General features: G+C 38.3%; 1 protein-coding gene across 1 annotated transcript in view; it reads right to left on the bottom strand.

Annotated features, from left to right (window-relative positions):
* Positions 1-1,741: 1,741 nt before the first annotated feature.
* Positions 1,742-12,500, bottom strand: part of slc6a8 (solute carrier family 6 member 8) — a 38,581-nt gene continuing 27,822 nt past the window's right edge. The window contains exons 7-13 of the mRNA XM_068732109.1: positions 11,785-11,909; positions 9,760-9,872; positions 9,427-9,564; positions 9,016-9,118; positions 7,911-8,011; positions 7,665-7,835; positions 1,742-7,038 (exon numbers count right to left, since the gene is read on the bottom strand). Of these exons, the coding sequence (XP_068588210.1) occupies positions 6,904-7,038; positions 7,665-7,835; positions 7,911-8,011; positions 9,016-9,118; positions 9,427-9,564; positions 9,760-9,872; positions 11,785-11,909 (886 nt within the window). The 3' untranslated portion in view covers positions 1,742-6,903. The remainder of the gene's footprint in view (positions 7,039-7,664; positions 7,836-7,910; positions 8,012-9,015; positions 9,119-9,426; positions 9,565-9,759; positions 9,873-11,784; positions 11,910-12,500) is intronic.

The raw sequence follows: 12,500 nt of genomic DNA, 5'->3' as shown, positions 1-12,500 counted from the left end.
ACGTGATCGAAAGCTCCAGAACACAGTTTAGTCAGTAGAGGATGTTAGTACTCTTACTGATACTGTACTCTTTGGTATTAGTACTTTTACTCTCAACATCTGTTGTACTAGTACTTTTCCTACAGTATTTATACTCTGTTGTACTAGTACTTTCCTGCAGTAGATGTGAGTACTCCTCTGGAGTCTAAACTTAGCGTCGTGGTCTCGTCTTGGTGGAGCAGCTGTTGGTCTGAACAGCGTCAGGCGTTAGAAACCGGTCTGAACCGGTCCTCCTCCTCCGCTCCGTCTCACCGGATCAGCTTTCACTGCCGACCCGGGACCCTCCGGTCTCAACCACGTCTCCGTATTTCTGTCTTCTGACTTCCTAGAAGTTCAGTTCTGTTTAAAAGGTGTTCAGAGGAATCTCTGCTCAAAGGTTTCCGGTTTGATTCCAGTTGTCTCTCATCTTCACCGACATTTAACCCCCCCCCCCCCATCTCTGTGGACCAGATGTTGAGACAAATTATTATTCACGCTTTCACTTCCTCCCTTCTGACAGAAGAAACAAAACAAACAATAATAATAATAACAATCGTCTACTTCCCGTCCTCGTCTACTTCCTGTCTTCGTCTACTTCCCGTCCTCGTCTACTTCCCATCTTCGTCAAAGTTCTGTCTTCGTCTACTTCCCGTCCTCGTCTACTTCTTGTCCTCGTCTAGTTCTTATTCTTGTCTACATATGTCCTCATCTACTTCTCGTCCTCATCTACTTCTTATTCTCGTCTACTTCCCGTCTTCGTCTACTTCTTGTCCTCGTCTACTTCCCGTCTTCATCTACTTCTTGTCCTCGTCTACTTCCCGTCTTCATCTACTTCTTGTCCTCGTCTACTTATTGTCCTCGTCTACTTCTCGTTCTCATCTACTTCCCGTCCTCGTCTACTTTCCGTCCTCGTCTACTTCTTGTCTTTGGCTACCTCTTATCCTTGTCTACTTCCCATCCTCATCTACTTCCCGTCTTTGTCTACTTCTTGTCCTCGTCTATTTCCCGTCTTCGTCAAAGTTCTGTCTTCGTCTACTTCCCGTCTTCGTCTACTTCCCGTCCTTGTCTACTTCCTGTTTTTGTATACTTCCCGTCCTCGTCTACTTCTTGTCCTCGTCTACTTCTTGTCCTCGTCTACTTCCCGTCTTTGTCTACTTCCCGTCCTTGTCTACTTCTTGTCCTTGTCTACTTCTTGTCCTCGTCTACTTCCCGTCTGTCTACTTCCCGTCCTCATCTACTTCCCGTCTTCGTCTACTTCCCGTCTTTGTCAAAGTTCTGTCTTCGTCTACTTCCCGTCTTCGTCAAAGTTCTGTCTTCGTCTACTTCCCGTCTTCGTCTACTTCCCGTCCTCATCTACTTCCCGTCCTCGTCGAGTTCTTGTTCTCGTCTACTTCTTGTCCTCGTCTAGTTCTTGTTCTCGTCTACTTCCCGTCTTCGTCTACTTATTGTCTTTGTCTACTTCGTGTCTTTGTCTACTTCGTGTCTTCGTCTACTTCTTGTCCTTGTCTACTTTCTGTCTTATAAATATAATAATGAATAAATATAATAATAAATAAATATAACAATAAATATAATAATAATAAATATAATAATAAATAAATATAATAATAGTAAAGAAATAAATTAATAATAATAATAAAAAACTGCTGAATCTTTTCTGTCGACTCAAACTTTCGGAACAAAAGAACAAAATAAACAAACCCAGTAACCACGGAGACGGATCAGCTGTTTGTCATGATGTTAGTTTTATTGCTGTTGACGAGCACAGTGATCACAAAGGTCAATGAAACACAGGTGACATCATCGGGGCTCAGAGTTAACTCTGACATCATCGACTAAGTCGCAGAGTTGTTTTTTTTGGCTGGTGACTCGTTAACGTGGAGCCCCGAGTGTCGTTAGCACACGAATCAATAAATCTACTAATCAGCTTTAATCGATCTAATCTACAGCTCTGGATGGAAGACCGGAGGTTTACAGGAAGAGACACAAATCACAACGACGTCACCGAGTTTGGGCCGGAAACACAAACAGGAAGTCAGACGCCAGGAAATAAAATTATGAAAAAATAAAAAATTAATTTCTTTGACAAATTAAGATTCTTACATTGTGGAACTACAGCTCCCATGATGCTTTGCTGGAGGTAAACAGTGAGTATAATATCAGTGAGTGACCTTTTTCTTCTTCCATAACTTCTGTATTTTAGTTCACGTCTGACGTGTCTTTGTTAAACGAGACCTTCAGGGACTCGTTTCCTGACGTGGAGTTTCCAGCTCAAACACGATGATCTGACCTCAGCTTCCCCAAAAACTACAGAAACTTATTTAATATCACGATTCAGTTTTTCAGGAGCACCAGAGATATTATCATAAAAAAAACTTGGAATAAATTTCTTGTGATCAAAAGAAAACAAAATCTTCCGTATTTGATTATTTTTATTTTTGGAGGTTAAAAAACACTTTGGCAATGTTTTTGGCTATAAAATCATTGACACTATTTTTCAAAAAGTCTCTAAAAACCATAATCTTCTTCAGTAAAATGAAGCTAAAATATAAACGTTGAATATCGTTAAGAAGCTGAGTGAAGTTTGTTGGACAGAATCAATTAAAACGGATTCTTTACTCATTTCGTTCTTTACAGTTTCAGATTTAAGGATCCACAAAGAAACGTTTGAGTCACCAAAGTAAAGTTTGTATTCTTTGTTCGTGTCTGAGGAGAGAAACAATTTTTTGGCAGAAGAGCACGAAGACAAAATTACATTAAACATCAGATTTTGGTAAATTTTCATTTTGTCAACTGTTTTTTTATTTATTTATTATTCTTTGTCTTAAATTCAGATTTTTGTTTATTTTCCGTTTCTGACCCACCAGGCTCCAGAGATGAGACCTTTCAAAATAAAAGACTCCTAAATGTCAGTTTGAGTTAAAGCTTCTAAACATTTCTGCCTGTGGTTAGTTTAATTAGTGAAATATTAATTATCAGTGGCACGTTTGATCAATAATCTCATTAGTTTCACTAATCATTTAAATCATCACAATAGTTTCATCATGAATTAGTTTGATGTTTAAACGCTTAATTAACGTCACATCTTTCTGTCCAACTTTTATAATAATTCAGATTCAAACTGATGTTTTCAGTCGATTTATATCATTTTATACAGATTTTCATGTTCAGACTTAATTGATATTAACTGACTGGAATCTGAAGCTCCCACTGACTGCTGGGATATGTAGTTGTTATTTTCTACTGCGTGTTGATCTTTGTAGTTTAATGGAGCAGGTGGACCAACTCACCTTATTGAGGTAGCTGTGCTACTGTAGACTGTCCAGCTGGATTATAATTATTATCATTATTATTATTATTCTGCTTGTTTCAGAACAAAAAAACAAACTCTTTATTATTTTAAAATCTTCACTTTTAAACATAAATTTAAGTTATTTCACCAGCTGACATGATGTGGAATATGAGAAGTTTAAATATATGTAATATGCAGATAAAATAGTTAATTCCTGCTTTGAAATAATAATAATAATAATAGTAATAATAACAATAATAATGTGTGTGTGTGTGTGTGTGGGGGGGGGGGGGGGGGGGCACTGATATTCAGTAAAACACAGAGAAAAAAAATAAATCATCTAAAACTAAAACTCTTCAAACTTTTGAGCACTTTGAAAATTAGAAATCAAAAAAAGTAAAGAAAAATGAAAAAATTCCCTTTCGTGGTGTGTTCAGGGACACACGAAGCCTCAGCAAACCCGCCACAATAAAAGCCCCGCTCCCCGCTGCTTGTTCACATTAGCCGGTTAGACACCATTTAAAGGCCTCACAGCACCAACACATGTCAATATAAAATATATATATGAAATATAACACTTTTCATAAATTGGAGACGTACTTTTGAAACAAAAAAAGTCTCACAGATTTGTTTTTGGTTTTAAAATGTTCATCTTTGTGTGTCACATGTTCAGATGATTAAACTCTCGTCAGTGTTGGAAAACCTTTAAAGCTGCAACAAGAAACAGGCGAGGAGGGAAATGTTTCCAGAAACACTTCCCAGAATCCTCTCCTGCTGGTCATCGCCGTCGCCACCGCTGAAACATTTGCATAAAGAAGTTTTATTTTGAAAGGTTGAAGTGAGGTAGCCTGAAGCTGGAGTCGGTCGGCGTCTCTTCGTCGCTCGTGTTCGAACTGACTAAAACGTGAACAATCAGCCGGAGATCCTCATCGTCACGATTACATACTGCATCAAATATAGATAATCAATATATATATATCTGTCATACTCAACAAAATAAAATAAATCTCTGATTCATTTTACAATATGTAAAACAAAACTCCAGCTATTTAAAAAGCAACATTATCGTACAACAATGTGCAAATTTATGTTTTTCTCTTTTCCCTTTTTTTTTCTTCCGCCATGACAGGTGAATGGTTGCTAGGAGACATAGTTGTAGACACGCCCCTGCAGATGATGATTGGTTGGACGTAAACCAGAACCGTCTGGCTCGAGAGTTAAGACAACGACGTAAGGCAACGCTCGGCTGAGTCCTCCTGCTCTCATCAGGTCAGCACTGATTCTAATTATACATTTATAATAATTATAATTATTACTATTATTATTATCAATGACAAAATAATAATATCAATAATCATTATTGATATTATTATATTTACATTAATATGTATTAAATTATCAATAATAATTTTTGACCAGAACCATCTGTATTGTTATTGTTTTTATATTAAGACTTAAACTGATCAAGATCACATTTCATTTAATTAATTCCATTTAAATAGAATCTGAACAGAATCTGGATATTTTTTTCTGGCTAATTAAAGATTTATTAATTACATCGTTGTCATTTTCAGTCCGACAGTTAAAGATGGTCCTGAAGAAATCGTTTCTTTGAAACCTGTAATTAAACTTTTATTATTTTACTGTTTATCTTCTGTTGAGGAGGAGAGCGTTCGGTGGGAGGACCTCAGTGTTGAAGATAAACGGATGAGACGAGGCAGAGAAGAAGAAGAGGAAGAAGAGTGAACAGGCAGCCTGAGCAGCTGGTCTGGGATCAGTACCGCTCCGTTTGGCACGTCAGTCGACCCGTAAACACCAGGAGGTTAAAGGTCCGACCCAGCAGATTATAGATGATAATAAAGCAGCAGCTGTTTTAGTGAATAATAATGTCTGCTGTTATCAATCCAGTCTTTGCTACAAGGAATGATTATCAAAGATTATCTAATCATCGATCAATACAATTGGTCAAATGTCACAAATTCTTTCTGTAAATTTTCTTTTTTTTTAGTTCGCCAATTAATCGATTATCAAAAATGCTACTTTTATGTTGGTTAGTTTTCTTGACAGCTCTGGGTTTAGTAAGTGAGTTGAGATTGTTTTGTTATTTTTTGTTCATTTAAAAGTGGATTTTTACAGACGAAGCCCAAGAGTTGTTGTCGAAAGCTCCAGGAACAATAAGTAAAGTATATATAATAATATATTTAAGATGACCGAATTCTCACTGGAAGTTTTTCCTTCTGATCTCAGAGCTGGACCGTCAGATGGTCTTGTGATGCATTCAGGACTCCCTGAGATTCGGTGAGTTCAGGGACCGCGGTTAGCTCCGTAACAGGAAGTCTGCTTTATTTCTTTACACTTCAGTCCTGCTGCCAAACGTTTAGTCAGTGAACAAGGTGAAGAAGTTAAAGACACTCGGACAGATGGGATTTGATATGATCTTATTGATACCGATGCCGTTATGGTTTCTGCTCATTTGCTGGATTCTTTGTTGATTCCTTTTTTTATTTTCAATTGTTTGTGTGGATAAAAAAAGGATTTGAGCCGGAGCCACCGGGTCGATCTAGAGCCGGTCACTGTACACCTGACGAGGGCCGGTTAGCGCTGACTAACCGGCCCTCGTCAGGGCCGAGGAGATCTTCAATCCACTGAGAGGTGTTCAGATGTTCTGGGTTCATTAAGAAAAGTCTCTGTGGTTAACGGGGAACACGGCTCCTTCTGGTTGCAGGTTTGTTCGGCAGCAGTTTGATGTCACGATGACGAGTTTTTGAAACACGTAAAAAAACATGCAAGAACCTCAGAGGGCTAAAATTCTGATGGATCGATTGAATTTGAACCAGTTCTGATACGGAGACTTTTTCTTTATTGACAACTAAACTAAACTTTTAGCGTCTTTTCTTCCCGCCGGACGTTTGACCGAAGAACTGAAGAGTTTTTAAGTTTCCTGTTACGACACAAACGACCGCCGACAGTTTTGTGGGGTCAGACGTCTACAACTGTGTCTGAATAAACAGCCATCATACACACACACACACACACACACACACACGGTTTGACTGGAGCACCGAGTCACTGTGTTGATGTTTAATGTGAGTGTGTGTGTGTGTGTGTGTGTGTGTGTGTGTGTGTGTGTGTGTGTGTGTGTGTGTGTGTGTGTGTGTGTGTGTGTGTCACAAAGACTACATTGCATTGATTCTCTTCATGGAGCTTCATTCAGCATTGTTTTTTTTTCGTTTTTTTTTAACTCAACCTTCTTCAGCTCCAATGTTTTGTGAAAAAAGTTATCATTTGATCCTTAAAATATTCAAAGAGAATAATATTTTTTTTTAAAATTCCGCCTTGAGGAGCAGAGGAGTGGAAACCCTTTACAGGCAAAGAACCCAGAGATCTGCTGGTTAGAATCTGGATATAAAACCTCCCGGAGGAGCGGCGTCATTCTTCTTCTTTTTCTTCTTCTTCTTCTTCTTCTTCTTCTTCTTCTTCTTCTTCTTCTTCTTCTTCTTCTTCTTCTTCAGGTCTGTAAACACGGCAGGTGGCCTGGTGAGGACGGGGGAGGCAGCCAATCAACGGGTCCCTCTGAAGGTCCTAAGCCCCGCCTACATGACGCTCTCAAAGATGATGACCTTGTTGTCATCTGCACCGGCGGACAGCGAGCTCAGGGACTTGATGTCGGGAGCCATGTACTCCAGGTGATGGGCCCCCCACACCGGAGTGGTCAGGTGAGCCCAGCGCTGCAACACACAGACAGGAGGACAGACGGGAGGACAGACAGGTGAGACGGGATGTTAAAGAGACACTAACCCACCAATCAGTGCAGCCGATCCAGAGGAGGAACAAGTACTCAGATCTTTTACTTAAAGGGACGGTGTATTTGTATGAGGTTCTTCTTCATAGTCAGTGTATTACTACAGAATGTGGAGCAAATCAATGTTCTGCTGAGGATCAATAAATAATCAATATCAGTTATATTTTGAATGTTTTGAACAGTTTGGTATTAGTACTTTTACTACAGTAAAGGATCTGAGTACTTCTGTGTTTTTTCAGTCACTGTTTGTCTCTTTGTCTGTCTCTTTGTTTGACTCTTTGTTTGTCTCTTTGTCTCTGTGTTTGTCTCTTTGTTTGTCTCTTTGTCTCTGTGTTTGTTTCTTTGTTTGTCTCTGTGTCTCTGTGCATGTCTCTTTGTATGTCTCTTTGTTTGTCTTTGTCTGTCTGTGTTTGTCTCTTTGTCTCTGTGTTTGACTCTTTGTTTGTCTCTGTGTCTCACTGTCTCTTTGTTTGTCTCTGTGTTTGTCTCTTTGTCTCTGTGTTTGTCTCTGTGTTTGTCTCTTTGTCTGTCTCTGTGTCTGTCCCCACTGACCTCTTTGAATGTCCCCTTGGCCCTGAAGAGTTTGTAGAGAAGGCTGACGGGGATGCAGAGCATGGAGGACAGAGCCATGCACCAGCCGATCACCTCCCCCCACCACGGGTACACGTACACGTTGTTGTAGGTCAGCGGCTTGTAGTTCACCAGGTGGAACAGGAAGATGCCCTGCAGAGGAGATATGTTATGTAATGTATGATTATGTATTTGTACTTTTGATTCTCAGCGTGTGTACAGTCTCACCATGCAGACACACGGGGTGATGAAGGACCAGCACCACTTCATCCAGGGGAAAGGCCGGTAGCCAATCATACGAGCCACGTCGTCCATGAAGCGGTCAGCACCTGAAACAGAAATATTAATATTAATATCATGGCTGACTGTTGCATACTGTGTATTTAAAACATGAACACTTTGACTTTACTACATATATATAGAAATACATACATACATATATAATATATAGTTACTATATACTATATACTGTGACTCTTTTCAACGTACTGTACTAATACTTTTAATGATTGCTTTTGACTAAGTATACTATGACTGTTTGTACATACTATAACATGACTCGTTTCTGCCCTGTCGATGGTTCATGAATGTGTTTCTGTAATATTTCATGTTGTTGTTTGTATTTTGTTTGTTGTGAAATCATAATCTTTAGCAAAAACATGGAATGTATTAAATAAAATGACTAAAGTGACTGGATATTTACCGAGTTGCGTTTTTTATGTATTTGACTTTTTATGATATTACGACATACTGTACTATGACTTTTTATGACTTTATTTGACATACTTAATGTCACTTAGTAGGGTATGTCATAAAAATGTAAAAATAAATCTTATTGTATGGAGAACACATCTTAAAAAGGTCAAAGTAGAGTTGGTAATAAAATATCATAGTATAGTATGTCACAAAGATGTCAAAATAAGTAAGAGTTTACATGAAACCATTGTCTTAGTGTAGTTCAGTGTAACAGTTAAATGTTAAAAGAGTCATAGAATAGAATGTCCTTTTATTTACGGAGTGAAGTTCGTCATGTTAACTATGTTCTTTAATGTAAAGACAAATATCATGGTGTAGTATGTCATCAAAAAGGTAAAGATAACTCATAGTATGTCATTAGAGTCATGAAAACGTAATAAGTCATAATAGAAATTATACAGACTGAACTGTGACCTTTTTCACCGTAACATCATAGAACATAACTATTCACACGCCTATTTTCAGATCAGATACTCTGCTGACATACAGCAGCCCATGAAACACTACACTGTGTGTGTGTGTGTGTGTGTGTGTGTGTGTGTGTGTGTGTGTGTGTGTGTGTGTGTGTGTTGCATACCGTAGACCCAGGCAACTACTATGCATTCCCAGAATGCTTGCCACAACAGAGTCATTCCACTGGCCGAATAGTAGTCAAACAATTGGAAGACGTACATCCCCGCCTGCAGAGAGACAGCTCAGAGTTTAATGAATCAACACGTCACTTTAACCAAACTGAGCTCAGTGGGCGGAGCTCCACGTACACGTTCAGTCAGAATGTGGGAGGAGCTCCACGTACACGTTCAGTCAGAATGTGGGAGGTACCTCACGTACACGTTCAGTCAGAATGTGGGAGAAGCTCCACATACACGTCAGTCAGAATGTGGGAGGAGCTCCACGTACACGTCAGTCAGAATGTGGGAGGAGCTCCACGTCAGTCAGAATGTGGGAGGAGCTCCACGTACATGTTCAGTCAGAATGTGGGACTGACCTGCGTCACCATGGAGAGGTCGATGATGAAGCACAGGAAGCAGCATATCGCCACGGAGATCTCCCTTTTGTAGCGATAGTTGTGTTTCACCGGCAACAGATCCAGCATCCCAGTAACGAAACCCTCCACCCCGACGAACTGAGATAATAAAACAATGTTAAAAACCATATTCATTCACATGTAATATATATTTTAATAAATACTGATCCCAGTCCCATCACTCTATAATGATCAAATTCAGCTGAAATCTCTAATATCCGCGCTTCAGTGAATGCACCGTCAGGGGCTGCGTCGCATGATGATGATGTCACTGCGAGACGCGTTATTGATCACCTGACTGTCGAGTCCGAGCAGCAGCAGCATGAAGAAGAAGAGCGCCGCCCAGAGAGGAGCCACCGGCATCAGACTGACGGCCTTCGGGTACGCGATGAAGGCCAGACCAGGACCTGCAGCACCCGATGGGTTAACAATAATAAGACAATAATAATAAGACAATAATAATAAGACAATAATAATAAGACAATAATAAGAATAATAATAAGACAATAATAATAAGACAATAATAAGAATAATAATAAGACAATAATAATAAGACAATAATAATAAGACAATAATAATAAGACAATAATAATAATAATAAGACAATAATAATAAGACAATAATAACACAATAATAAGAACACAATAATAAGAACACAATAATAATAAGACAATAATAATAAGACAATAATAATAAGACAATAATAACACAATAATAAGAACACAATAATAAGAACACAATAATAATAAGACAATAATAATAAGACAATAACAACACAATAATAAGAACACAATAATAATAAGACAATAATAATAAGACAATAAGAACACAATAATAATAAGACAATAATAAGAACACAATAATAATAAGACAATAATAATAAGACAATAATAACACAATAATAAGAACACAATAATAATAAGAACAGTTTGTTTCACTGCTGAGTAAAGGTCTCCATTCAAACAGAGGGTCACAATTAAACCATAGTGTTCAGATTTTATTTTGGTTTTCTGCCCCCTCACATTTTATTTCGCAATTTTTTTGCAATATTTTTGAAAGTTTAAATTAATTTTAATAAAAGTAAAACTGGTGAATGAATGAATGAATGAATGAATGAATGTAGCATTGTTTTGATTGTTTTGCTTGATGCTGTCATATTGTGAGCGTCAGATGAACCCGACGTCTCCACTTAAAGCTTCACAGACCGGCCCTTTAAGACTTTACAGAGGAGTTTGTTTATCGTGTTGATTGACAGGTGGGGCGTCCAATCAGCTGAGAGCAGCTCCTCCTCCTCGTTCACTGAGGATCAAACTGATTAAAGGTGCGTTTCAACATCCATAAAGATGAGTCACATGTCATGAGGTGAAAGAGCTTTAAATAACCCTTCAGTTAGTACTGCACACACACACACACACACACACACACACACACACACACACACACACACACACACACACACAGTGATGCTAATACTTTAAACGTGTCAGACTAAATTGGATTTGCTTTTGTTCTGTTTGCAGCGAGATTAAAATAAAAAGATTCACATCCTCACTCACACACACACACACACACACACACACACACACACACACACACTCTGATGTACACAGTTTATATTCATATTCATAATATCTCACAAACATGGTGGAATGAACGAGGACAGAATCAGTCAGTGTGACGCTAAATATAACAGTTTGTGATGTCATGTGATCCAAATCTAATAATAAACATACAGTTGGCTGACACACACACACACACACACACACACACACACACACACACACACACACACATACACACACATACACACCAGACTGACGTGAAGCTGGTTTTAACACGAATAAACAAGAAGATATTTTACTAATAAAGCAAGAGCAACGGGGTAAAAATACAAGTAAAAGTATACTTCAGTAAAAGTATACTTCAGTAAAAGTATACTTCAGTAAAAGTATTACAACAGTAAGTATTACAGTTTTTTAAGAAGTTACTGCAATCATCACACAACTGAACACACAGTTGCAGCTCCTTTAATATACGGTACAATAATAATAATAATAAGTAATTATTCATGAGATGCTTATGTGTAAAATCAAAGCAGTAAAGTACAGTCATAGTAAATGTAGTGGAGTAGAAGTACTCCAGTAAACTTGTATTTGTAAGAGTTCAGGCTGATGATTCTGGTTTAAATACAGAATAGTAACTAATAACTGTACATATTAGTATCTTGAGATGATAAATCATATGAATATCTTGTCTGATGAATGGATCAGCTGCTGAAGAACAAAGAACCACAACGTTCTAAAGAACAGAACTCGTTACCTGTCTCTGCGACCTGCGAGATGTCGACTCCCTGTTCAGCAGCCATGAAGCCCAGAATAGAAAACACAACGAAACCAGCAAAGAAGCTGGTCCCGCTGTTGATGAGAGCCAGGACGAAGGCGTCTCTAACGGGACGAGAGACGACGCGATCAGGACACGGATACGAAGCTAACGTAGCTTAGCAACTCGTTACACAGCAAGCAGGAAGTATGTGAACTTGTGTTTCAGTGTTTGTCCACTAGTCTAAATAATATAATCATATAATAACATAATAACATAATAATATAACCACAAACATCCTTTAACCCAGTTGTCCAAAATAAAAAAACACAACTATAATTACTATACTTGTTTTGCTATCTTTGTGGGGTCTCAGCTTTAAACCATCACAGTGAGGACCGTCTGAATTATGAGGTACATGTTGTACTTTATACTGTACTACACCTCAGAGGTACATATAGTACTTCATACTGTACTACACCTCAGAGGTACATATAGTACTTTATACTGTACTACACCTCAGAGGTACATATTGTACTTTACACTGTATTACATCTCAGAGGTACATATAGTACTTTATACTGTACTACACCTCAGAGGTACATATTGTACTTTACACTGTATTACATCTCAGAGGTACATATTGTACTTTATACTGTACTACACCCCAGAGGTACATATTGTACTTTATACTGTACTACACCTCACAGGTACAT

This window comes from Cebidichthys violaceus, unplaced genomic scaffold (assembly GCF_023349555.1).
Source record: "Cebidichthys violaceus isolate CVI_PGR_0920_01 unplaced genomic scaffold, fCebVio1.0.p SCAF_57, whole genome shotgun sequence".
Lineage (NCBI taxonomy): Eukaryota > Metazoa > Chordata > Actinopteri > Perciformes > Stichaeidae > Cebidichthys > Cebidichthys violaceus.
Note: the sequence above shows the minus strand (reverse complement) of the source record. Positions and strands in the feature narration are given on the sequence as shown.